Source organism: Sebastes umbrosus, chromosome 13 (assembly GCF_015220745.1).
Source record: "Sebastes umbrosus isolate fSebUmb1 chromosome 13, fSebUmb1.pri, whole genome shotgun sequence".
NCBI classification, from domain to species: Eukaryota; Metazoa; Chordata; class Actinopteri; order Perciformes; family Sebastidae; genus Sebastes; species Sebastes umbrosus.
In genome coordinates, this window is record NC_051281.1 from 9,973,386 (window position 1) to 9,998,132 (window position 24,747).

The 24,747-nt window shown below is 37.2% G+C and overlaps 2 protein-coding genes across 2 annotated transcripts; one reads left to right on the plus strand and one right to left on the minus strand.

The window, feature by feature from the left end:
- Positions 1 to 296: 296 nt before the first annotated feature.
- chpfa (chondroitin polymerizing factor a) lies at positions 297 to 10,182 on the minus strand. Its single transcript, XM_037790008.1, has 4 exons — positions 9,667 to 10,182; positions 5,906 to 6,470; positions 3,076 to 3,258; positions 297 to 2,367 (listed from the first exon to the last, which is right to left on the minus strand). Exons 1-4 carry the CDS (start codon positions 9,966 to 9,968, stop codon positions 1,105 to 1,107), a joined length of 2,313 nt encoding a protein of 770 aa, XP_037645936.1. The 5' UTR covers positions 9,969 to 10,182; the 3' UTR covers positions 297 to 1,104.
- Positions 10,183 to 14,689: 4,507 nt separating this feature from the next.
- LOC119500780 (pyridoxal kinase-like) lies at positions 14,690 to 22,154 on the plus strand. Its single transcript, XM_037790691.1, has 11 exons — positions 14,690 to 14,993; positions 16,282 to 16,336; positions 18,530 to 18,634; positions 19,007 to 19,090; positions 19,816 to 19,850; positions 20,101 to 20,186; positions 20,371 to 20,416; positions 20,516 to 20,627; positions 20,733 to 20,869; positions 20,951 to 21,017; positions 21,504 to 22,154. The coding sequence occupies exons 1-11, from the start codon at positions 14,913 to 14,915 to the stop codon at positions 21,629 to 21,631; spliced, it is 936 nt and encodes a 311-aa protein (XP_037646619.1). The 5' UTR covers positions 14,690 to 14,912; the 3' UTR covers positions 21,632 to 22,154.
- The last annotated feature ends 2,593 nt before the right edge of the window (positions 22,155 to 24,747 follow it).

The window sequence follows — 24,747 nt, forward strand, 5'->3', positions numbered from 1 at the left end:
TTGTCTAAACCTAAAGAAGTCTTAGTTTTATTGCCTAAACCTAACTGTTTGGTTTTTTACCTAAACCTAAAGAAGTTCTGTTGATTAAACCTAAAGAAGTTGTAGTTTTGTTGCCTGAACCTAACTGTTTTGTTTTTTTGCCTAAACCTAAAGAAGTTGTAGTTTTGTTGCCTAAACCTAACTGTTTTGTTTTTTTGCCTAAACCTAAAGAAGTTGTAGTTTTATTGCCTAAACCAAAAGAAGTTGTAGTTTTTTTTGCCTAAACATAAAGAAGCCTTTTTGTTTGTGTTCAAAACGGTTCATTCAGTTTAACATGTTAAATCGTGTTGTTTTTAAGTAAGTAGGTGTAGTAGGCCCCATCTATGGTGCTTATAGCGACTAATAACGCCTATGTAACGGCCTGATAACAGTCTAATCGGGTGGAATACTAGAAGAGAAAGACGACCTATGTCCAATGGATGTGCAGTGGACACCTTTAACATAAACAGCTCTGCGTCAAGGCTCTGCTGCTGTGAGTTTCTGCCACCTAGTGGTCAAAAATCAACTTAACGCAGCTCTCAGAATCGTCAGCAAAAACATTTGGTTCTAGCAACTCATCTGTATGGACAAGTATTGTAAACATTGAAGGAAAGGTTTCTTTAGGAATGTACTGCATTCATTGTACTAAACTAAAAAGGCTAACAAACCAAATAATCCTTGATGCACACTGAAATATGGAGAATGTCACTTAGGGTCACATATCAGCCCCCAGACACGGGTTGTCCCAAATTCTAGCTTGCATCAAGGCTATAAGAGTGCTGCGAGGATGACGCATTTTTGTAGGCCAACCAGGAAGTTAGCATCGCACTGGTTCCCTCGACAAAAAGCCAATGGGATTTTTCCAAAATCCAAAAGAAATGTGTCGTAGAACAAAAAATGTTAAAATCTCAAGCTTGTGTTAACCACAGACCTTATTTCCGGCATCCAACTAAAAACTCATTCAAAAAAACCCATTGAAGTGCAAAAATGCTAACTAATTTCCGGGTTTTAGGACTCATTCCTTCAGCACTCTATTACAACAAACACAACGTCCATTTGAAGACATGCAGAAGTTCAATGGTGTTTTCAAGTGCTGTTTCCTTGTTCTTGCTCAAACTGCAGCATGGCGAGCTGTGAGCGAGAACCGAGACCTTCCATGTTGCTCTGAACACACCTATGATAGATGTCTTCACTTAGCCGCGGGTTGCAGGCTTGGTAGCTGTACTGCTGGTGCAACGCCGGCTCCACTGCCCTGAACACGTGCAGATCCGAATACTTTAAGAACATGTCGAAGATGTCCAGAGTCTCTAGGATGTCTTCGTTCTCTTGGACGTCTGCCACCATTCGCGTGCGCGTTGCCATGTAGTCTGAGTTGTAAAAACACGCTTCTTCAAATGACCTGCGGTCGAAGTGGCCCGCGTCCTTGATCAGATCGACTGTCGCCGGACGCTGCTGGTTGTGGTAGGCCACATCGGGGTTGAAGTCCTGGAAATGGATGGGGAAGAAGACCTGCCAGTTGTTTATGGAGTTCATGCGGCAGCGGTTCAGAAATTCTGAATTAACATTTGTGTTGACGTTAGCCAAGAAGAACAGTGAGTCAACTGGGTGCTTCTTCGAGATGATGTCCATGAATTTGATCTGGGATGGCATTTCAGTCTTGACGCTAATCCATGGGATTTTTACAGAGGGGTATTTGTGTTCATAAGTGGTTATCTGTGTCTTCACGCTGGCAAATATATCATTCTGGTTGACTTGCTGTGCCTCCACTGGGTCATAAATAAACAAGAATGTCAGGATGGCGTTTTCACTGGTCTCAAAAGCATTCGAGGCAAAGACCTCCAGGAAATGGTCAACATAGCTCCGATCCTGCAGAGTAAGAGGGATAATGATGTGAATCCTTGTCGCCTCGGTGACATAGGGCATGGGGATGATCTCAATCCGGCTCAAAGGTCGCACCAGATGAACTCGCTTAGTGATGGAACGGCTGTGACCTTTCTGGTTCACCACCTCCAGCTGGAGGTCCAAGGTGTACTCCATGCCCCTGACGGGGTCGAAGCGCCGGTACCCGTTAATCAGCTGCTGCTTTTTCAAGTGCAGGACAGGCTTGTACTTCTTGTTCAGCTCTACCATGGCGGTTTCAATGACATCAGCCACGTCCATGCGGTCAATACCCTGCAGCTCACACTTTGGAGAGCCATCGATGCATGAATAAATCTCCTCCTCTGTAAAGTATTCCCACTTCAGAACTTCAAACCGAGATTTTGGTTCAAAAGGCGGATTGATCCCCACAGGCCACTGGGCGGTTCGGTTGCCCTCAAAGGCGACCACACTCACGTTCTTTATTTCTGCCTGTGGAGACAGAAGAAGTGTTCAGATCCAGTGTTCATCTTGGCAGCTATTTTAGATTTAATCTTAAAACAACAACGACAACAACTCCAAACGTTTTAGTCCAGTTTTAGTCGCCAAAAAGTCATTTGATTTAAGTCAAAATGTTTTCTCTCTTAATTATGTCAGCTATTTTTTTTATTTAATCTAATTGCGGTTAGTTTGAGTCGTCCTGACTGAGCTCATTAATGATGCACGGTTCAGTCGCACCCACCGGTCCGTTATGAGAGCCAATCCGTCCACCCAACATGTAAAAACATGCATTACTCAACCACACAAACCGCCAACTTTATGCATTATAGTAGCACAATTGTCAGGACTGAGGATTGAGACAACAAGGACAGAGACAGGCTGTGTTTGAGACAGAGAGAGGGGAAGAGAAGGTGGAAAGTGACAAAAATAAAGAGAGATTTTGGTAATGTTTTTAAACTACATTTTAGTCTTGTCTTTTTCGTCAATGATATTGCATGTTTGATATTGTCATCGTTAGTGTTTAATGACGTCGGTACCATCTCATCATCGTCTCGTCTTAGTCATGGAAAAAAACAGTCGTTGACAGTCAGTTTTCGCTGACGAAATTAGCCCTGTTCAGATCTAGACAGTTGCTGACTGGCCAGGTTTTTATTTTTGCCTGAACCATGGGTGATTTGTGACACTTGAAAAGCAGCTTACCTGCAGCTTAGCAATCTCATCGTAAGTCTTCTGGAGTTCAATCTCAGTGAAGTATCTGTGCAGCCTGTACATCTGTTCGGGGTCGGACACTGGATGGACAGTCAGAGCTCTCTTGAACTGTTCACTTTGTTCTTTATTCGGATCAGAGTTTTTCCCCAACTCATAATGGTGGTATTGAAGACCCTGAGAAGAAACAGAGACGTCTTTTCATGAGGCATCTCAAATCCAGAATTACATGAAACATGCTTAATGTTTTTCCAAGCGTAGTTGTTGCGCTGTGCTACTTCCATTAAAACAGACATCGCACGCCATCTAGATATCATCTTGTTGGCTCAACTTCACTGCAAACGGGCTGGTTGCAATTAGAGCTGCAACGATTTATTCAATAGTAGTCAACTATTAAATTAATCGCCAACTACTTTGATGTTTGATTGATTGGTTTGAGTAAAACATAAGAGAAAAACTGTCAAAATTGTCTGATTCCAGCTTCTTAAATGTGAATATTTTCTAGTCTTTTCTCCTCTATGATAGTAAACTGAATATCTTTGAGTTGTGGGCAAAGCAAGACATCTGAGGACGTCATCATTTTTCACATTTTTCTGAAATTTTATAAAGCAAACAACTAATCAATTATTCAAGAAAATAATCAAGAGATTAATCGCCAATGAAAATGATCGTTACTGTCGTTGCAGCCCAAGTTTCAACCATAATTGCATAGTGAAGGAGAGAGAGAGATTCATTTTGTAAGAACTGAATACTATTGTTTCTACTGTAAGAGTTTTGATCATTTCAGGAATTAAATTTGTTCTGGGAATAAGAGGTTTAAGAGATGCTTTATCTTAATTAATTTCACCACTTTTTATATAATAAAGTATCAGGTTAAAAAGCAAGAATTTAAAGGTTCAACACAAATGACGTGACTCACTGGCACCAGAATCCCACTTAAAGACACAGTCACTTAAGCTGAAAACAGAGTAGTCACCTAAGGAGCTTGAGTGATTAAAAAAAAAGTGAATCCAATCTGATCAAGCTATTAAAAGAACAAAGAATGGAGACACTGCTTAACTGAGCAGCGAGGCCACTCTGTTGTGAATGTTTGCCAACAGCCTGTAGTGGTGCACTTAGTGAAGCATTATCCGTGCCTAATTGTCATCAATGTTCTCTTGTAACAGAAAAAAATTGATGTCTGGCTCGGTGTTCAAGCTGTTTTCTTCACCCACACCGAGCCTTTTAACTTTCCCCCTGCTTCCCTCCCTCGTTTAGGGGGCTCTGTTGGAGCTCTGCTAGCTCAGGGCACTTTAGTTAGCCATGCAACTCACTCTCAACTGCGTGACAAGATGGTTTCCTGCACTGTGTCTCGGCCGAGGAGGAGAAAATGGAAGCAAAAGATAGTGGAATAACTACAAAATACTGGCTTGCATGTAAATTGTATAAATAGTAAGGACAAAGACCACCAACTTTGGCATGGATGAAGCACACTGTGCTGAATACAACAATCGGCTGAAAGGGCACTGGGACAGATCAGGTCTCCACAGAGCTTGTTTGACCTTAAATGCTAATGACATTACAGGAGCAGGGCATGTTGACCCACAGGGGATTTTCACACCATTGAACCTAAGCAAGGCTGAACTCAGCTGCGCTCTGCTTCCCTGTTTACCTATTCCGTGCTGCTGCTGCTGCTGGAGCTGTGGAGGAAAGGCTAAAGGGTATTAGCAATCTACTCTGTAATATAAATACCACCTCTGTTGCTAGAATGGTGATTACACTTTTATATAGCTGTCTGTCAGTTTTAAGTGTTGTCCCAGAGGCACAGCATGATTTCTGCCGTGGCAGTTTTGTTTTTCTGTCGAGAAGGAGAGCCTGTAACCCGTCTCCCAAACGGTTCTGGGTGACAGTCTGAGTAACTTTTTATCTCTGTTGCTCGTCATTCATTTTAACTAGAAACTGCCTCATTCTCATTCCTTTAAAGGGATAGTTCAGGTGTTTTGAAGGGGGTTGTATGAGGAATTTATCCATTTTTAGTGTGTTATCTACAGTAGATAACAGTCAGCACGCCCGCAGTTTGGAGAAACAGATTTGAGTTAACGCATTGAAGCAAAGCAATGTACTGCTGTTGACGGAACCGGCAGCAAAATGTATTTTAACGCCTAAAATGAAGGCCCACCTAAAAAAAAAAATCAGTATCAGTTTAAGTGTACACTTTATTCAGAATATTTTCGCCATTTTACCTTGCCGTCAGACAGCTACTGTATACAGTCTCTGTTTCCGACGGGGAACTGAAGTCGTTATCAATGCTCTCACCTAAGCAACCAGACTCCATTGGAAAAAAACTGTAATTTTACAATGCAGAACACGGGGGTTGCTGGTCTACCTCTGCCTCGATCGGTTAGTTTGCTTGTGTTATCGTGTGACTTTGGTTAGTTTGGATTCACCAATAGCACAAACAAACTAACCGATCGAGGCAGCGGTAGACCAGCAACCCCTGTGTTCTGCGAGATAAAATTACAGGTTTTTTCAATGGAGTCTGGTGGCTTTGGTGAGAGCATAGATGGATAAAACAGCTTCAGTTCCCCTTCGGAAAGAGCTGTCTGACGGCAAGGTAAAGAGGTGAAAATTTTCTAAATATAGTGTACACTTAAACAGATAATGAGTTTTAGTACCTCATACAACCCCACTTCAAAACACCTTAACTATCACTTTAAACATCAAACATTAAGAAGCCGAGACACAGTTTTATAGATTTAAAAAAGTATGTATATTGAGAAGAGATGTACGGTGTTGACTAAAGGCATAATGATGACGTGCCCAGTTAAGAAAACACTCAACCTACCTCATATTCACTGACGCAGTTTGTGTTTGTGTAATCGATGATGCATCTTCCGAGCCACTCATCAGGCCTCGCGCTCAGGATGTCATTCCTACAGTTTTCCAGGTAGGGCTGGAGTCTCAGGAGCAAGGTCCGCGACAGGACGTACCCGAACCCTCCGTAGCAGTACTTCCCCTCCATTTGTCCACCTATGAACTCCTCAGGACTGCCCATGTAAAGCTCTCGATCCATACTCATGTGATCCACCAGGGTCTTGATCCTGTCAGCTTCCGTGTAGGCGTCGTCTTGGACGAAGTAAAACCAATCGTATTCATTGATGTAATGGTCTAAAATGTATTTGATGTTCTGAAACATGTTCCATATCAGCCTCTCGTCTCCATGAGAGATAACAAACATGCCGTGAGGGACTTTGCGGTTGCGCATGCCGGTGAAGAATATCACCGTGTCAAAGTGATGGCTGATGGTGCGATTGACAGCTACGCCCAGAGTGTTTATGGTGTTTTTGGATGTCAGGACACTGACGAACAGACGCTCTCGCATCCCCAACTCTGAGCTGATGTATTTAGCCCTGAAAAAGACAACAAACAGCTACTGAATACACACTAAATAAACATTTTAACTAAAACTACACTTGACAACAAACTTTAACCAACGCTGAACAATTCTCCAACTTACTTATTTTGACCATTTTCTTACTATAACTTTAATGTTTAGTTTATTAACTGACCCTGAAATCGATGGGAATAATAAGAACTGGAAACGGTAGTTTATAAAAAGCAGAAATGTTGGATCCAGATTAAAATCTGTGGGTTTGTCCACCAAATTTCATGGAAATCGTGGGTGTATGTAAATATCCAGAAATACAGAATAACAGGAAAAACCATAAGCTCGCTGGAAAAGTTAACATGCAAGGACTTGACTGTGATTCATCATTGAAACTGTAACCCAACCTAACTTTTTATGTCTCTATTGTCCTGTACTTGGCATCTATTATGCCTCACATTAGAGCTTCAACAATTTCTGGATTAATTGAAGCAGATTGAATGAAAATAAATCATTCTTTTCGCCAAACATTTGCTGGTTCCTGCATCTCAAACATAAGGATTTGCTACTTTTCTTTGACATATATATATATATATATATATTAGTAAATTAAATATATTTGGGTTTTGGACTGTTGGTCGGATAAAATAAGACATTTGAACTAGGGGTGTAAGAGAATATAAAAAATATTGAGTATCGCGATATGTTTGTATCGATCCTCAAAATCACAGTATCGATTTTTAACCAATAATTTACACGCAAAAATTAACTGAGTCATCATTACTTTGTAAGTGCAGTGTCTTCTCAAAGTAGTGCTATGATGTTGGATGTTAAAGGGACAAAAGTAAACTTTTTTTATTCAAATTTTACACATATGGTGGTGTTTTTTTCTATACTTTGACAGTTGTCCTGCAATATATCACCTTGCTTACAGTATCGTAATATATTGAATCGTAACACCTGTATCATGATATGCATTGTATCTCCAGATTCTTGCCAATACACAGCCCTAATTTGAACACATCACTTTGGATTTTGGATAGTTATGAGCATTTTTCACCACTTTTTGATACTCCAAAAATAAACTAAACAATTAATCAAGAAAACAATCGTCATTAATCGATGATGAAAATAATAGTTATGGTACATGTCCACTGGGGCGTTTTTTTATCGCGAGGGATCACCACGCTTCCCAGCATTGGATGCTTGATGGGCTGCCACTAGGCATAAGGCACCTGATTGGATGAACGCTTTTCCTCATGGACTGCTGCTCCCAGCTTTCAAACTAGAACCAACATGGCGGCTTGTTTGGAAACTTCCTTCTCTTACATCACAAAAATAGTTTGCCGAAATGTGTTTCTGAAAACATTTGAGGCAAGAAATAAGCCGTGCAGTTGCTGAATCTGTCTTTATTTTGGATCGACAATGGTTAAAAGTTTCCAGAAGCTGCGGGTCGCATCGGACGCCCGTGATTTGCATAAAGTAGTAAAAACTCAACTTTATGCAAATGAGGAGCGGCCAACGTGACGCCCCGTCTCTAGAATCTACCACGCCAACACGCTACCAGAATGCATTGCACGGCTGATTACAATAAACAATGGATGGGAAGCATGGAAAGGCAGCGCCTGTTTGGACATGTACCATTAGTTGCAGCCCTACTTTTTATACCACACCACCACATGGCACTGGTTGCCTGTGAAACTTGGATGCTGAAATGCTTTAACCTCAGAAGACCTTTTCCACAGGGAAAAGTCTTTTTCTCAGAATTGCAATGCAATGCAAGCACTGTGGGTGTGAGGGCTAACATTCAAACAAGGTCTCCATCCAGGAAATCTTGGAAATGTCTGCCTGTTTACAAAGAAAATGTAACTCATTCAGCATGGAGACATGGCACAAAATGTAGTTGACCTCAGCTCTGTAGCAGCAGGGAATGAAGTGGGGCTGTAGACTTTCTGTGGCATCTTGTTGAAGGCCAGTGACGTCAGGGAGAGGAAAAATACTGCAGAATTATACTTAGTTATATCATTTTATTGGAATGATATTGACTCAAAGAAAGTTTGGAAGATAAACAATGAATATCTTCAATGCTTTTAAGTGAATTTATTGTTATACTGTAGCGTGTTTATTTCTACTTTATTTTATGTTGGATTTGTTTCAGTTCTGTTGTCTTTTTTATGTTTGCCACTGCTTTTCGTTTATGTTTTCGCTATGCGAAATAAGTGTTTATGTTTCTTTCTGTTACTTTCTATACTGACAATTTGAAATAAAAACTATTGGAAAAAAATATATACTTAGTTATGCCTGCCATATTTTATGGCAGACGGAATCTCCGTCCTTCATAGAAGAGTAAATAAATAAGGGAATTAATACAAAGATAAATAAATAAAGAAGCAAATTATCCTGTTTAATTTCCCCTTTTATTTATTCATGTATTTATTTTTTTATTTTTGCACATATTTTTTTATATTTATTTTTTAAAGTATTTATTTATGTATTTATGCATTTATTGTCAGCCTCCTCATATACACAATGATGCAGAAATGTATAAAGAAAAGAATACATTGATAAATAAGTTTGGGGAAATAAATAAGGGGTCAAATGTTAATGGAAAAATACATAAATAAATCCATACATTTAAGACTAAATATATAATAAATTAAAAAAATAAGTGCAAAAATAAATGAATAATAAATAAATTAAAGAAATAAGTGCAAAAATAAATAAATAAATGCAAGAATAAATAATAAAAATAAATACATAAATATACAAAAGGGAAAATTAAACAGAAGAATAATAAATAAAATAAATAAGTTTGTGGAAATAAATAAGGGGGGAAATGCCAATGGAAAAATGCATTCATAAATTCACACATTTAAAGAATAAATATATAATAAATAAAAAAAATAAAAGGAATAAAATTAAATATATAAAAGGGAAAATTAAACAGAAGAATAAATAAATTAATACAAAGATAAAAAAGAAGTAAATTAAAACACATTTTATCAATAAATGAATGCCGACATTTATTTTTAATATTAGTTTTGCTTACTCTAATGACATTTATTTATCAAGTCATGTATTTATTCATTTATTTTGATTTTGGCAGTTTCAGTCCTCCATAATATTCACCCACACATACCCACATGAAAACTAGTGACACCTGTACACCTCATCAACATGTACGTCTAGTTCCAGAGCAGTTAAAGTAAAACAAAGCTTACCTGAAGACTTTCTTGGGGGCTCCCTGCTGGACTTGTTTATAGGGGACTATTCTGGGTTCAAAGTCCTCCTCGGACTCCAGCTCGGTACCGGTGGATAGAGAGATAGAGTTGGGCTTCCTGGCTCCTTTCAGCTGTCCATCCTGACTCACAGTCACCTCCTCTGCCTCCTTACCGTCGTCCCGGTAACAAGCTGCGTCTTCCGTCCAGTTCACACTCAACAAACTCAACGTGAAGCCTAAAGAAATACCGATTACCACCGGGCCGACCGACCGCAGCACAGAAATAAACGCCGAGAACCTCATCTTGTTGTCGGCTGCTCTCTGGTGTGAAGAGTCCCTGAACAGGCCTCTCTGGTCCGGGACACTAGGAGGTCAACTACATCAAGTCTGACTCCAAGGAGCTTGTATCCACATCCAACTTAAAGGAAAATATGTAACTTCCTCCTTAAATGTTACGCAGGATTCTTACGTGTCAGTGTAGCTGCTGCCTGGCTCCTCCTCCAGCGGACTGACGTCAGAGGAGGAGGGACTATATCCAGACTGGGCGGATGAATCCAGGCTGCACAGCGCGGAGGGATATTTTTGTTTTGTTTTTAAATTGAGGAAATTCAATACTGTTTCTACATAAAGTATACATTCTCTGGTTTTTCAATAAAAATATAAATAAATAATAAAAATAAATAAATAGATAAATAATAAATAATAAGATATATTTTACAATATAAATATGACAATAACCTGATATTTTCTAAAATGACAATAACCTGATATGTTCAGGTGGAATTTCATTTCATTCTCACTGTGCAATATCATTTTCCACTTGTGCAATTTTGTTAATAGTCTGCAGCGCGGAGGGATATTTTTGTTTTGTTTTTTTAAATTGAGAAAATTCAATACTGTTGTTACATAAAGTATACATGCTCTGGTTTTTCAATAAATAATATAAATAAATAATACAAATAAATAAATACATAGATTAATAATAAAATATATTTTACAGTATAAAAATGACAATAACCTGATATTTTCTAAAATGACAATAACCTGATATGTTCAGGTGGAATTTCATTTCATTCTCACTTTACTTGTACAGTAATGGCGAATTTTTGGGGTGTGGTTTTGCTGAAGGATGTGAATACTTTCTCCGCCATCATGTGACTGACATGCACCTTCATCCCTTTCTGGATGAACACCTTCATTAGCAGACTGATACCAACAAGGTGCCCCATTGAGATCTTTCTTCCCATTGGCCTTCAGTAATCTCTCTCAGTGCTGGACAGTGAACACTTTATACTGACTCCATCTGCTGTTAACAAGTCCTACTGCTTTTAGCACTTTCATTGTGATGTGCCCCTTCAAGTTCTATCTTATTTAATCTAAATGAGAGCAATGGTGATTATAATACAAACTGGTTATATACTGTATATCGTATCTTGTTATCATCTTTTGTTGCATTCATAAAGTACACATCCACTTTGTCTGTACAAATACATTTGGTATAATTTGTATGATTTCAGATGTTTCATTTAAAGGAACAGTGTGTAGGATTTGGCAACATCTAGCAGTGAGGTTGCAGATTGCAACCAACTGAAACTTCCTACTGTGAGCCAACGTTATGTCTAGAAGATAAACCACAAGTTGCAAAACTTTCGCGAGAAGGTTGAGGTTTGGCATTGACCTTGAATATTTAAGGTTAGGATAGTTCGTCGGGCAGCGAGTCTTGCGAGTTTTTGCACTTTTTCTAACTTGTGGGTTACCTTCTAGTCAAGACCATGTGCCAGGCGTGTAGGAGAACTATACGGTTGCCGACGTGAATGGCCCAGAATTTGGTTTGTCCGTTCTGGGCTACTGTAGAAACATGGCGGGCAGCTCCGTGAAGAGGACTCGCTCCCTATGTAGATAAAAGCCAACGGCTCATTCTATGGTAACGAAAACACAAGAATTCTTATTTTTAGATGATTATACACTAAAGAAAACATTATTTTCCATTTCTGCCAATAGAGCCCCATAAATGCAACACATTGTTCCCTTAAGATATTTAAGTTTATTCTCTTTTTCCAGGTCACTTGTTTTGCTCTTGCAGAGATGTCAATGCTGTGCTTTGAGTGGAGAAGAAGGTTGATCTTTGTGTGTTTTGTGTGAATAATTAATAACAATATGGGCTTGTAAATCTGTTGTTTTTTCATTGAATTGACCTTACATTAACTAATTCATACCACATAATCTTTTTAAGGATTTATCCAGAGTTAGGTTACAATAGTGCACTGACACACTTCAGTCAAGTATCTCAAGAGCATCATTATTAATGATCCACAAGACAAGTAATCAGTGTGTACCAGATGTCTCTCTCTGCAGCTGCTTCATGTGTATTTCAGTGATGATTAGCTCAGCTTTCAGCTCATCCACCTGCCCTCTCTGGCCTCTATCTGGCCTCTGTGCTCCTCGCCCAGATGTCAGGACCAGTGTGCTTTGTGTTCTGCTCAGTCGATCCTTCAACTGCAGCTTTTTGAGTCCTAATCTGAAACTCGTTACCCCTGATCTCACTGAGACCTCCATCCTCCCTCTCTGTGATCTGTAACATATAAATATAAAAAGTTAACTGTGTTGTGCATACATCCTCTGTTGTGGTTTTTTCAGGGGTTTTTTATTTAGTCAGGTACAAAGCAAATCTCAGCTCTCTTGTGCCCTCTGGTGGTAACCAAAATATTTACAGTTAATCTGAATTTGGATTATAAAAGGGTTATTCATATTGATGAATTATGATCAAAGGTCAGGGGTTAGAGAGGAAACGATGAGTTACAGTATTTTACATTTGACTCTATAAATATAACTGAATATATTCAAATCAATGTGTGGATTACTATGATTATGTTTATTATTTTTATTATTATGATATCTTTTCTGTTGGTCAGTGTAAAATATATATTTTTTTCTATTTTACATATACTGCCAAAACTCACTGTTGAACACACTGTTTACATGTTCACACAATCGACGACTGCTAATGATGACACTTCACCCATAGACGGTGCTACATGGTGAATTTAAATGGCCATAACTCAGAGGTAATTTTTGGTGTTTGTAAAATCCATCCTCATACAAAATAATAAATAATATAAATAAAGAAATGTAATAAATAATACTTAGTAATAGGTAATAATTAAAAGTCATGGCCCCCAAGATTTAATCACCATAATTTTCTATTGCCTTGTATATTTTAATTCAGATCATAATGCAGATTAAACATGTGTAAACTTTTTCTATTAGTAAAATAACTAATTTAGAGCAGAGTGTAGCCTTGACAGAAGTATGTGCTCTCATAGTATTAATGGTTATACTTTCTTGAATGATTTATTATTTTTGTTGTAGACATAAAGGTCTGAAAATCAGATTGTGGAAATTATTTGAATTGTTTTTCTTTAGATTCAAGATTCAAGATTCAAGATTCAAGATTCAAGATGTTTATTGTCACACCGGTTATACAGGTACAATCATGTGAAATGCTTTTTGCTGGGAAGCTCCATTAAAAATAATAAGTTATATTACAATTATAAAAGGAAATATTTTGTACAAGGCATATTAAGAACATATACATATCAGGAAGTATGAATGTACATATATAAGAAATTCTTTGTACAAGGCATATTAAGAACATATACATTTAGAACATATACAGTATATACAGTATAAGATATATGATTGAGGTACTTTTTGTGTGAGAGAAGGTGTCGTATGAATTATCTATTTAAAAGTCTGATGGCCTGGGGGAAAAAACTGTACTTTATTGAATGTATGCACTGTATTCTGAATATGGTGTATACAAATTACCTGTTTTTAGATACATACACAATTTGAAAAATAATTTATTAAATCATGTTAAAGTTTAACCGAGTTTAACTAAGTGAAAACTGAAGTGAACGTCTTTTCAATTGGCAAGCACCCAACTGGACTATGCACGCTCTGTAATTAACCGGAAACTTTCAAGCATGTTCTTATAGAGTGCAACAAATATGACAAAGAAAGAAGGGAATTGCTATCAGGAGTAAATGATGGAAATATTACAATGGGGAATCTGCTAGGAAAGACATTTAAGAAAGTACACAATCTTCTAATTAATTACTTAAGGGCAACAGGAATAATGGAGAGAATTTAATTATTATTATTATTATTATTATTATTATTATTATTATTATTATTATTATTAATAATAATTATTGATTTTTATTTTATTGTTATTGTTATTTTATTTTATTTTATTTTATTTTATTTTATTTTATTTTATTTTATTTTGTATTTGTATTTGTATTTTATTTATTTATTTATAAACAAATATGACAAAGAAAGAAGGGAATTGCTATCAGGAGTAAATTATGGAAATATTACAATGGGGAATCTGCTAGGAAAGACATCTAAGAAAGTACACAATCTTCTAATTAATTACTTAAGGGCAACAGGAATAATGGAGAGAATTTAATTATTATTATTATTATTATTATTATTACTAATAATAATAATTATTGATTTTTATTTTATTGTTATTGTTATTTTATTTTATTTTATTTTATTTTATTTTATTTTATTTTATTTTGTATTTGTATTTCTATTTTATTTATTTATTTATAAACAAATATGACAAAGAAAGAAGGGAATTGCTATCAGGAGTAGATGATGGAAATATTACAATGGGGAATCTGCTAGGAAAGACATTTAAGAAAGTACACAAACTTCTATTTAATTACTTAAGGGCAACAGGAATAATGGAGAGAATTCAATTATTATTATTATTTATTTTTTTATTATTATTAATAATAATTATAAATTTGTATTTTATTGTTATTGTTATTTTTTTTATTTTATTTGTGTTTCCTACCAATCTACTGCTCCACACTTAAGTCCGGTATATGGTGATAATGCACCTATAAGCTGGTTTGCCAACCGCCAATGAACACCAAAGACGAAGAAGAAGAAGATGAACGTCTTTTCTAGCAGGAAGCTGTTGTCTCCCACATTCCTTATGAGCCTCTGAACGCACCAATTTTTAGGTGTCCTTGTAGCTGCCTGCAGAGAAACCAAATGTCACCAGCAGCAGCGGCGCCGCTTTCTGCCCTTCAATGCTGGAGTTTCTTCCCCTGCTAAGTGTCAGCGTGTCAGGAGCCTGTACACGTCTTGAATGCAGCTTTAGGATAAGTTGAAGGTGGGATCTGTTCGTGTGTTTTTAAAGGCAGAGCCGGTGTAATACCTGCGGTCATGGAGTGTCGTGTGTTGTCCATTCAGAGTCATGTTGTCAGGGGATACGTCGGGAACAAGTCGGCAACGTTCCCTCTGCAGGTAAGATCTCACATCCAGGTGTCTGCACAACATGTCTCTGCTTTTAATGCAACAAAACAGGCATTTTCAAGTGTAAAGTGCATTTCACTTCCTGCTTTGTGATGCATTTCTTAACCTTCATTGTAAAATTTTTTGAGGAACCTTTTCCTGTCCTGCCAAACCTCATAGGCTTTTTACCAAATTTAAGATTTTACCCACTATAGCTTAATACACAATAGCTGTGACATAAAGTAAACTACTGAAATATCCTTCAAAGAACTCAATGAAATATTCGGCTGCAAAAAAACACTTTTCAATCCGAAATTTGAGAATGATTTAGAGCCCTATAGTTGCCAGTTATCTTACACAACACACCACTGTGTAGCTACAGGTAGCCAGCAGTGCAAAACATCTGTACAAGTTGGAGCTTTGTTTAAACATGGTGTAGTGAATTTAATGTCCCAGAGGACAGTGGATTTTTAGTAATACATTTTCCCCATGCAGATGAAGGTAATATAAAGTATATATATATATATATATATATATAAAGTATATATATATATATATAAAGTATATATATATAAAGTAGCATTATGTTTCTGTGTGTTGTAGACTCAACTTTCTGAAAAATATAATTTTGCATTATAACTGGCCATTTTTTAAATGCACATTTGAAAGCTTCTTAAATGTGAATATTTTCTGGTTTCTTTAGAGGAATGACAGTAAACTGAATATCTTTGAGTTGTGGACAAAACAAGACATTTGAGGACATCATCTTGGGCTTTGGGAAACACTGATCTTTTTTTTTTTTTTACCATTTTCTGACATTTTATAGACCAGACAACTAATCGATTAATCAAGAGAATTTTAATCAACAATGAAAATAATCATCAGTTGCAGCCCTAGACAGCGATGTGTTTCTTTTCATTCATTAATCAAATTTCTGCGACAACAAGTAGTAAATTCATGTTTGTAATTTGAATTATGTCAATGTTTCTTTGTGTAATGATGGAATTAATTGATCTAATTGATTCCTCAAACAAGTTTCCCAGAAATGTCCGTCTAGCTATCTTTAAGTGCAGAGGAAAGCATTCTGAAACTAAAGCATTGTATAAACATATTAAAATGTAATCAATGATCACAAAAGACAGTGGGACACGTCACTGAATGTGTGGTAAACTCATTGAACCGCTCTCACAGTAAATCACCATGCTGTTCCCACAGTACAGTGAAATTCACAAGCACCCTTTAGACCTGCAGATGTCATTGTTGTCTGTTTTAACAGCTGCTTTAATTTCTCTTCTCTCAGGTGCTGGGCTTTGAAGTAGACTCTATCAACTCTGTGCAGTTCTCCAATCACACAGGTTGGGAATGCTTTTAAGTTTTTAGTGAAAAACTATTAAGTTGTGATCCATATGGTGTCATACAGTATGTGAGAGGATCTTTGTGTAGAGTTTGAACGCTAGCAGCCATTTCGTTTGCATCTTGTGCTCTACCAGCACACACACAAGGACACACAAAAAGACCTCTAAGCCATAAAAGACAATGCAGTTTACAAAACATTAAAAACTTGGCTTTGGAAACTAATTTATTTAGATATGGGTTCAACCTGTTTGTTAAAGAGGACCTGTATTGCTTTTGTGCTTTTCCCCTTTCCTTCAGTGTGTTATATAGTTTTTTTGTGCATGTAAAAGGTCTGCAAAGTTACAAAGCCCAAAGGGCGTTCCTCTCCCCCGCAGAAACACTGCTCCTGAACTGCCTGAACCGCCTTGATAGAAGTCCCGCCTTTTCTTTCGTAACGTGTTGATGTCACCAAGTAACACATTTACATAATACCTGTGAGAAACACTGAACACAAAGAACAAACTGTATGTACCTTTAGTTAGGTGCCCTATAGGTGTGGGATCAAAGGTGTGATGTACAGAGTTAATCACTGAACTGAAGCTCTCATACTTTGCCTGCTAGTATAGAAACCTTTAGATGAACTCTGTGTGCTTTATCTGACTCAGTGAAATATAATCTCTTTGGTCATCAGTTGAGTTTAGAGGAGCGGATTCAGTTACTGTGTTTAAAGTTAATGTTTTCTAAGAACCGTTTCTCTTTAATCAGTTTATCTTCCTTCCCACTTAACTTTAGTTTGCATTGAGTATATCTGCGGGAGTACATTGTCTAGTATGAGTACTGTATTGTAGGCTATACTATTTAATTAACGGCTTTGCGTCGGGGTCTTGCATTGCCGTGTTGGGGGGTTTTATTTTACAACAATGACCTTCAAGCTGTACATTATCCCGCTTATTACACGGCTACTTACTTAAGAAATCAATAATTTGACATAAAAGTGGTCCTCCAGACTACGAGATTAGAACGGTCTGCTATTGATTATTTTCTCGATTAATCAATTAATCTTTTGGTTTATGAAATGTCAGAAAATAGTAAAAAAAAAATATCCAATCCTAGTTTCTCAGAGTCCAAGGTGATGTCTTTAAATGTCTTATTTTGTCAGTCCAAAACCCAAAGATATTCAGTTTAATATAAATGTTTATACAAATATTTAAACATTAAACAGAGAAAAGCAGGACATCTCCATATTTGATTGTCTTTATTATATATATATATATATATATATATATATATATATTAAAAAAACAGCTCTATCATTATCCCACTTACAGTAAAGGCTTCATTATAGTCACATTGTACAATGGGGCAGTATAAATGCTTCTCCATTAAGGAAAACAACATAAAACTTGAGGTTTTAAATTGAAACTTGTTTGCTGAAACACCTGCAGAGAGGATCGGATTATAATCTGGGGTTCCTGTGCCAGAGTATGTGAAGAATGTGCTCACACCACAGGGGACACAGGGCCAGGAGATATTTACTCCACTTAAATTAATATAAACATCTGCTCTCCTGTGAGAGGAAACTTAATAGTATTGAGCACGTAGGCTGTAATCCTACTTCTAGTTTATACTAGTATGTGTAAACAGCATTAATATTCAGAAATGTTCACTTTTATTAGAGGCATTAATACACACATTCCTCTAAACCACAGCACAAGCTTTCTGTTCCTCGCTGCAGGAGGTGCTCTCTCGCTGGCTCAGGGTCAGCTTTGGGCTCCGTGTGAACAGTATGAAGAATATAACAAAGTGTGTTTGTGTGGGTGTCCATTCTGTGTCCAATCATTTGCAGTCAGAGCAGCTTCGGAGGGTTTATTCTAGGTCAGTGGTGAAAGAAGGGGCTAAGAAAAGGGGAAGCTGGCAGCCGGGATACAGGCATCCCATTCAGTCACTGTGGAGGCCCCCGTTTGGCCCCGGACACCACGGAGGAGAGGAGAGGAGAGGAGTGGAGAGGGGGTGGTGGGAAGAAGAGAAAAGGAGAGATGAGGAGAAAAACACTTGGATGTCTGTTGTTTTAGATTGATTCACAGCAGGGCTAATACAATATTACAGTGTTTTTCTTAGTTTAAGTGTGGGTCACGGTTTCCCACGGATCCTCAAAGTCTCGATTTTTGTCTTTTAAAAAGTCCTTTAACTTTGTTCTCTCTCTTGAATCCTAGGCTATGCCCATTGGAAAGGCCAAGTACTGACAGCAGATGAGCTAAACGTGCTATATGAGGGCATTAAGCTCAATAAGGTGAACCGCTATGACTACATCCTCACAGGTGAGTCTAAAAGCAGTGTATCCCTGTAGAGTAAAGAAATGTGGAGATGAGGAAACCCAAACATGGTAGCAGCATGGATTTTGAGCAGCTACATTTTATGACTGCTTTGTTTTTCCCCTTTTATTAGCAGAGATACTAAATTATCCTCCAACAGCAGCCTCCGTAGGACAGAAATTCAATGAATGCATTTGAAGTTATTGATGTGCAGACGCATTTCTTTGACTGACTCTGTTAGATTTGACCATTAGTTTGTGTGGGCTGACATAGATAGATGGATTGATAATCTTTGATTAGTAGTTGGAGTGCATGGAGAGGGAACAGCAAAGTCAAACAAACAGGTAATTATCTCTTCATCACGCTTTCATCCCTTAGGATACAGCAGAGACACGTCCTTCCTGGAGACGGTGGTGGACATTATTCAGGAGCTGAAGAAGGCCAATTCTAGCCTGGTATATGGTGAGTGTACATTGTAACATTGTTCATATTGCAGATTAGAATAACCAATATTGGTTAAATGAATCGATCAGTACATGCACAGCAAAATTATGATAATCAATCAATCGTTTCAAGCAAAAATGCTCCAGATCTCTAGTTTGTGGCTGTAAAGTTTCATGAGGCTGTGATTATCCTAGAGGTCACCAGAGGTCATTTTATACAGTGAGGTCAAGTTTAAAAAAAAATGGTCTCACTACAATGAAATGGCTACTGTGGGGACTAACATCATCACACATGAATATAGTTGGGCTCATTAGATTCACAAGAGTCTCCGCTTTACAGTGATACCCAATTTATGTGATTCTAAGACTGTTAAGGGACCCCAGTATGCAGAAACACATTTATACTGCATTCAAATAACTGCATCGATTTTGCCCCAAACTGCATGTGATTATTATAAAGTGGGCATTTGAAAATGGCAATGCCAGTTTTTCCTCGCCAAAATTCGGTTTAACTTTGGACTGTTATTTAGCCTCCTTCCTTAGTTTTTCTAGTTTCATATGATACCAGTATCTCCACTCTAGCATTAAGACTGAGCCCGCTACAACCTCATAAAGACAGTAGTGTCCGCGGGACTCAGAGGGTTAATCGATAATGAAAGTAATCATTAGTTACAGCCCTATCAGAGTGTAACTTTTGTTCTTAACGTAAGTCCAGAGCTTAATTGGAAGTCTTCTTTTCCACAGTTTGTGATCCTGTTATGGGAGACCACGGTGCTATGGTAAGCATCTCACTAACTACACAACTGATGAGGGTTAACTGTACTTTGTACTCGTTTTGTATTTTGTTAATTTTCAAATAACTATATGTACTTTTTAATTTATTTAATATTTAGTCTATACAACTAATTGTAGCACAGAATCATCCATTTTTCATTGTTATTGTAATTATTTGTTTTCACTTTGAGAAATCCAAACTGTCACTTGTAAGGAGATTAAAAACTGCATTTCTTGTTTCGCTGTGTGTTTCAGTACGTTCCAGAGTACCTGCTGCCAGTCTACAGGGACAAAGTAGTGCCTTTGGCCGACATCCTCACCCCCAACCAGTTTGAAGCAGAGTGAGTGTGTTTCCAATCATCATAAACAAACATCTATAAAAACTAGCTGTAAAAATGAATTAGGGGATGATATTAATTTGGCAGTATTATCTAATAAAAATAAATATTAGATGAGTCGTTGATCATAATTCGATGCAGGTAAATACTCATTGGCACAACTGTGACTACTGCTCTTTTTTTACAGGCTATTAACTGGGAGGAAAATCACCACAGAGGAAGATGCTGTTGAGGTGAGTGTCAAACATATTTCTCACTGTGTTGTATCTAGTTTAATTTGTGACACCAAAAAGTACAAAGCTTGATGAAATGGGACCCGTCCTACTCTCCAGGTGATGGACTTGCTTCATAAAATGGGTCCAGAGACCGTGGTCCTCACTAGTACAGACCTGCCCTCCAAATGTGGGGACCAGTTCCTGTTGGCCCTCGGTAGCCAAAAAATAGGTAAAGTACCAGACCAACTTTCTCCAGACAGAACGTCTACTTACTGCGGTTTTATAAGACATTTTGGGATTTGACTCCTTATTTGGATGTGTGTCCTCACTGTAGTGAAACCAGATGGGACCAACACCAGTCAGATAATCTGCATGGACATCCCCAAAGTGGATGCTGTGTTTGTGGGTACAGGAGACCTGTTTGCTGCCATGTTGCTAGCCTGGACTCACCATCACCCCAAAGACTTGAAGGTCAGTAGCACACTTCACTTTTCAATCAAAAAAAGCCCTAAATCCCCTAAATGAATCTTGTCGTCCTTCTGTTTCTCACAGGCTGCCTGTGAAAAGACTGTTTCAGTCATGCACCACGTCATTAAGAGGACCATTACTTACGCCAACGGTAGGGACCGTGTGTGTTTATTGACTTTGGTTCGTCATGTGGTCTCTCTACTTTATCTTGAAGTCAGTTACTCAACATACAGGAACACTGTTTGCTCCCTCCTGCTTTTAGTACTATATTTACACAGTCAATAGTAATATGTCAACCAGTGGTGTTTGCATTATGTAGAGGCCACTAGCACTATCTTAAGAAAACACTTGTCTAGAGACACATCTTAGTTGATTACATCACTCTACATAGTTTGCAATCTCACAGATTTGGTTTTGCTATTGTTAGATATTGAGTAAAAGTAAATTCCATGTAGAAGGAGGCACACAAGTGATGTCATAACCGTTGCTCTTATAACTGCATGTAAAAAGCTGCAAGAGGATTAACAGCCTTAACATTCACTGAGACAAGAATGACCCTTTTAGTACCGGGTTGACCAGTAAGCCAAAGTCCAAAAACCTTCCTGTGTTTTCTTTCAACTGCTCCTCTCTCTTTCAGAGATAGCTGGCCCTGGGAAAAGGCCCAGTCCTGCACAACTGGAGCTGAGGATGGTTCAGAGCAAAGCCGACATTGAGAATCCTGCCGTTGTAGTGGAAGCTAAGCTTTTACAAAAGTCTTCACACTGAAGGCCGTAAAACGTTGTCGTGAACATTCACATCACTCCGGTACAAATCGGCTTCAAAATCTGGGCGGTCCGCCAGACACATGTAGGATTTTCACATCAAAGACGGTCACGTGTCTCTGCCTTACAGAATCTCTGAGGGAGTACGACTATGTTTTCATGAGCGGGGTCAGCAGGACTGTGGGTGATGTACATTCTGCTCCACTGGAATCACTGCCATATGCATCTGTACTATGGCCTGTCTAGACATCATCTGCCATTCATAAGGAAAAAAAAAAAGGACATTAGCCAACTATGTTTAAGTTTAACAATAGTGTAACTGTACTTGAATCCTCACTAACATGGTGGAAATTATTTTTTGCTATAAAACAACTCATGAATAGATACATGCATGACCATGCCTCTACTTGTTTTGGCTGTGATCGTAAGTAGGGACTAGTCACATGTTCTTAAAGTGTGTTACTCACAGTCACAAGGCAACAAGGCATTATAAGCACATCAATAGAGTATTTGAAATATAATGAAAACATGATGTTTAAGCAAAGGGATTACCAGCTTTTGGTGGAAAAATATATATTAGGGCTGTCAAAGTTCAAGCGTCAGATTCGTTTTAACTCCACTAATTTCTTTAACGCATTAACGCAATCGATCTTTCGGAGATGACCATAACCATGTTATGATTCGCTAAATGCAGTACCTGTGAGGTTTTCTGGACAATATTTGTCATTGTTTTGTGTTAATAAATTCATATATACATATATTTGCATAAAGCAGCATATTTGTCCACTCCCATGTTGATAAGAGTATTAAATACTTGACAAATCTCCCTTTAAGGTACATTTTGAACAGAATAATATGCGATTAATCACGACTAAATATTTTAATCGATTGACAGCTTTAATATATATATCATTTCTTAATGATTTCAGATTCACAGAGCATTTTATTGCATTGTGAGTTTTCTGAAATGATTATAATAAAAAAGGTATGAATGCATGCAATGTGCTTATAATGTGCTTGGGTGTTTTATCATGCACTTTAAGTTAAGTGTTATCACTTTATACATGCAGATTGGATGCATTATAAGTGTTGTGACTCCCACAAAATGTCAAACGTCTTATGCTATCGATATGTAGTCTATACAGTTTCATCACCCCAGTTTGTTTCACTTCAATTGTAACTAAAATGTCTAAAATTGTTCTTTTAATCAACTTACTGAAAATGTTTTTCACCTCCTTTTTTAATCATGCATTGATGTCTTGAACTAGCAGATGTATAACATGTTAGATCCATGTCTTAAGCATCTCAAATTGAGGTATTTGCACAGATAATCTTTAATATATTTACTAATGATCATTGTTTTCATTTTTGACTGTTGTCATATCTCAACAAAAAGAGTCGGTATGAGAGACCATGCTGTATAATAATAATAGCCTTAACGGGGTTACTGTAAGAAGAAAAACATTGGTTGTGAATGTTTTTTGTGTACCAATGTAATAGTTGATCCTCACACGTTAGAAAGTCAAGTGCCAAGCTGCTGCTCTGACAGAGAGCAAAACAAGAACTGAAATAAATGATTCATATTTTACTGAAACTGTGTTTTGATTTTATTTATTTGTTTATTTTTTATTTATGGCTTGAGTCACCTGAGCATGTAATATTTAGGTCTAATAACTCTAGGTAAAAGCATACTAAAGCCACTGTTCTACAAGGTGTTCAAATGAGAGTGTCTCTCTATATATATATATATACATATATATATATACACACAGTATATATATATATGTATATGTATATATACAAATATACACAGTATATATATATATAAATATGTATATATACACAGTACATATATATATATGTACTGTGTATATTTGTATATATACATATACATATATATATATATAATGTTATATGTAAAGATTTACACTACAGAGATGTAAAGTGACACATTATTAAATCAAATACTTTGGTACATTTTGAACTTAAATTACTACTTAATTTTACTTTAGAAAAAGTAAAAAGTGGCTCATTTAAAAATGCCTACTACTTAAAAATAGATTTGATTGCATTTGATCTTCATGTTTTACAAAAAGTATGAAAGGAGAAATCACTCTAGGTGCTTTTATTTTGAAAGGGCAAGAAATAATAGCCATAGATATAAAACAATTGTATATCTACGATTATAGCAAGAAATAACAAAGAAAGGCAAACAGGTCAGCTTCCAAGTGCTTACTATATTGTGTGTGATTAGAGCCAGGTGACCGCTCTGTATTGCCAACACTAATCCACAGTATGAATAGCCAGCATTAACCCAAATAACCAGACAGCCCAGTACATCTGCCCAACTGCAACCTGAATACAGTAGGCAAGTGAGTTAGAAGGTATTTGTATGTATTTGTGGGCACTATCTACAAGGTAACATGATTGAGAAACTATGTCGTGAAAGAGAGGGATGAATTTGTTATAGTGACTGGTTCATGTTTGAGACATTATAGTCCAGCAAGATGAAATGCCATATGTTATCAGCAGACATACCAGATTTGTCACACAAAAGGCCTCGGGGCTTATGTGAACAAGTTTCTGATCCCACGGCTTGTCTCACTTGCAGTTTACAGCCTACTGCAGCTATGCAAAAACACCAGCAGAGGGCTAAAGAGGTCCAGAGTTGATCTATTGAGGAAATTAAGTTATACATGTCACTGGCTGTGTATGGTTGAGATTTAGCAGAAAGATGTCTGGTAAAAAGTTAATGTGTTATTACACATGCAAGGTCAGGAAAAACTGATTGCAGACATTGGGTGTTAAATTAAAAGTGCAGTTAAAGGTTAAATGTTTTTAAATAATTTAATTTTAATCGATATAGCTCAACAGAGCCAACTCCAAATGTCATTCAGGTTATGTGTGACTGTTAATATACTGTATTTTGGCTATCATGCTTCAGATAATGCAATGTCGGGCTACTTGTAGGTAACACACTATTAATGTTGTACATGTTTTGGATGGAGATTCAATTTATCTTTCTGAGACAAAGAAATACTTACAAAATCAAATTTAAATATGAAATAAATTCTCAATAGATCAAGTAATAGCCTGCTCTATAAACGGATGTATTCTAAC

Bases quoted from the DNA above. Each gene is read 5' to 3' on its own strand.
- chpfa (XM_037790008.1), bottom strand. From the start codon at position 9,968: ATGAGGTTCTCGGCGTTTATTTCTGTGCTGCGGTCGGTCGGCCCGGTG. The intron at 6,471-9,666 runs GTAAGCTTTGTT...TGTCTTTTTCAG, and splicing joins GCCCCCAAGAAAGTCTTCAG to GGCTAAATACATCAGCTCAG. The intron at 2,368-3,075 runs GTAAGCTGCTTT...CTGTCTCCACAG, and splicing joins ATGAGATTGCTAAGCTGCAG to GCAGAAATAAAGAACGTGAG.
- LOC119500780 (XM_037790691.1), top strand. From the start codon at position 14,913: ATGGAGTGTCGTGTGTTGTCCATTCAGAGTCATGTTGTCAGGGGATAC. The intron at 18,635-19,006 runs GTGAGTCTAAAA...TTCATCCCTTAG, and splicing joins CTATGACTACATCCTCACAG to GATACAGCAGAGACACGTCC. The intron at 19,851-20,100 runs GTAAGCATCTCA...TGTGTGTTTCAG, and splicing joins TGGGAGACCACGGTGCTATG to TACGTTCCAGAGTACCTGCT.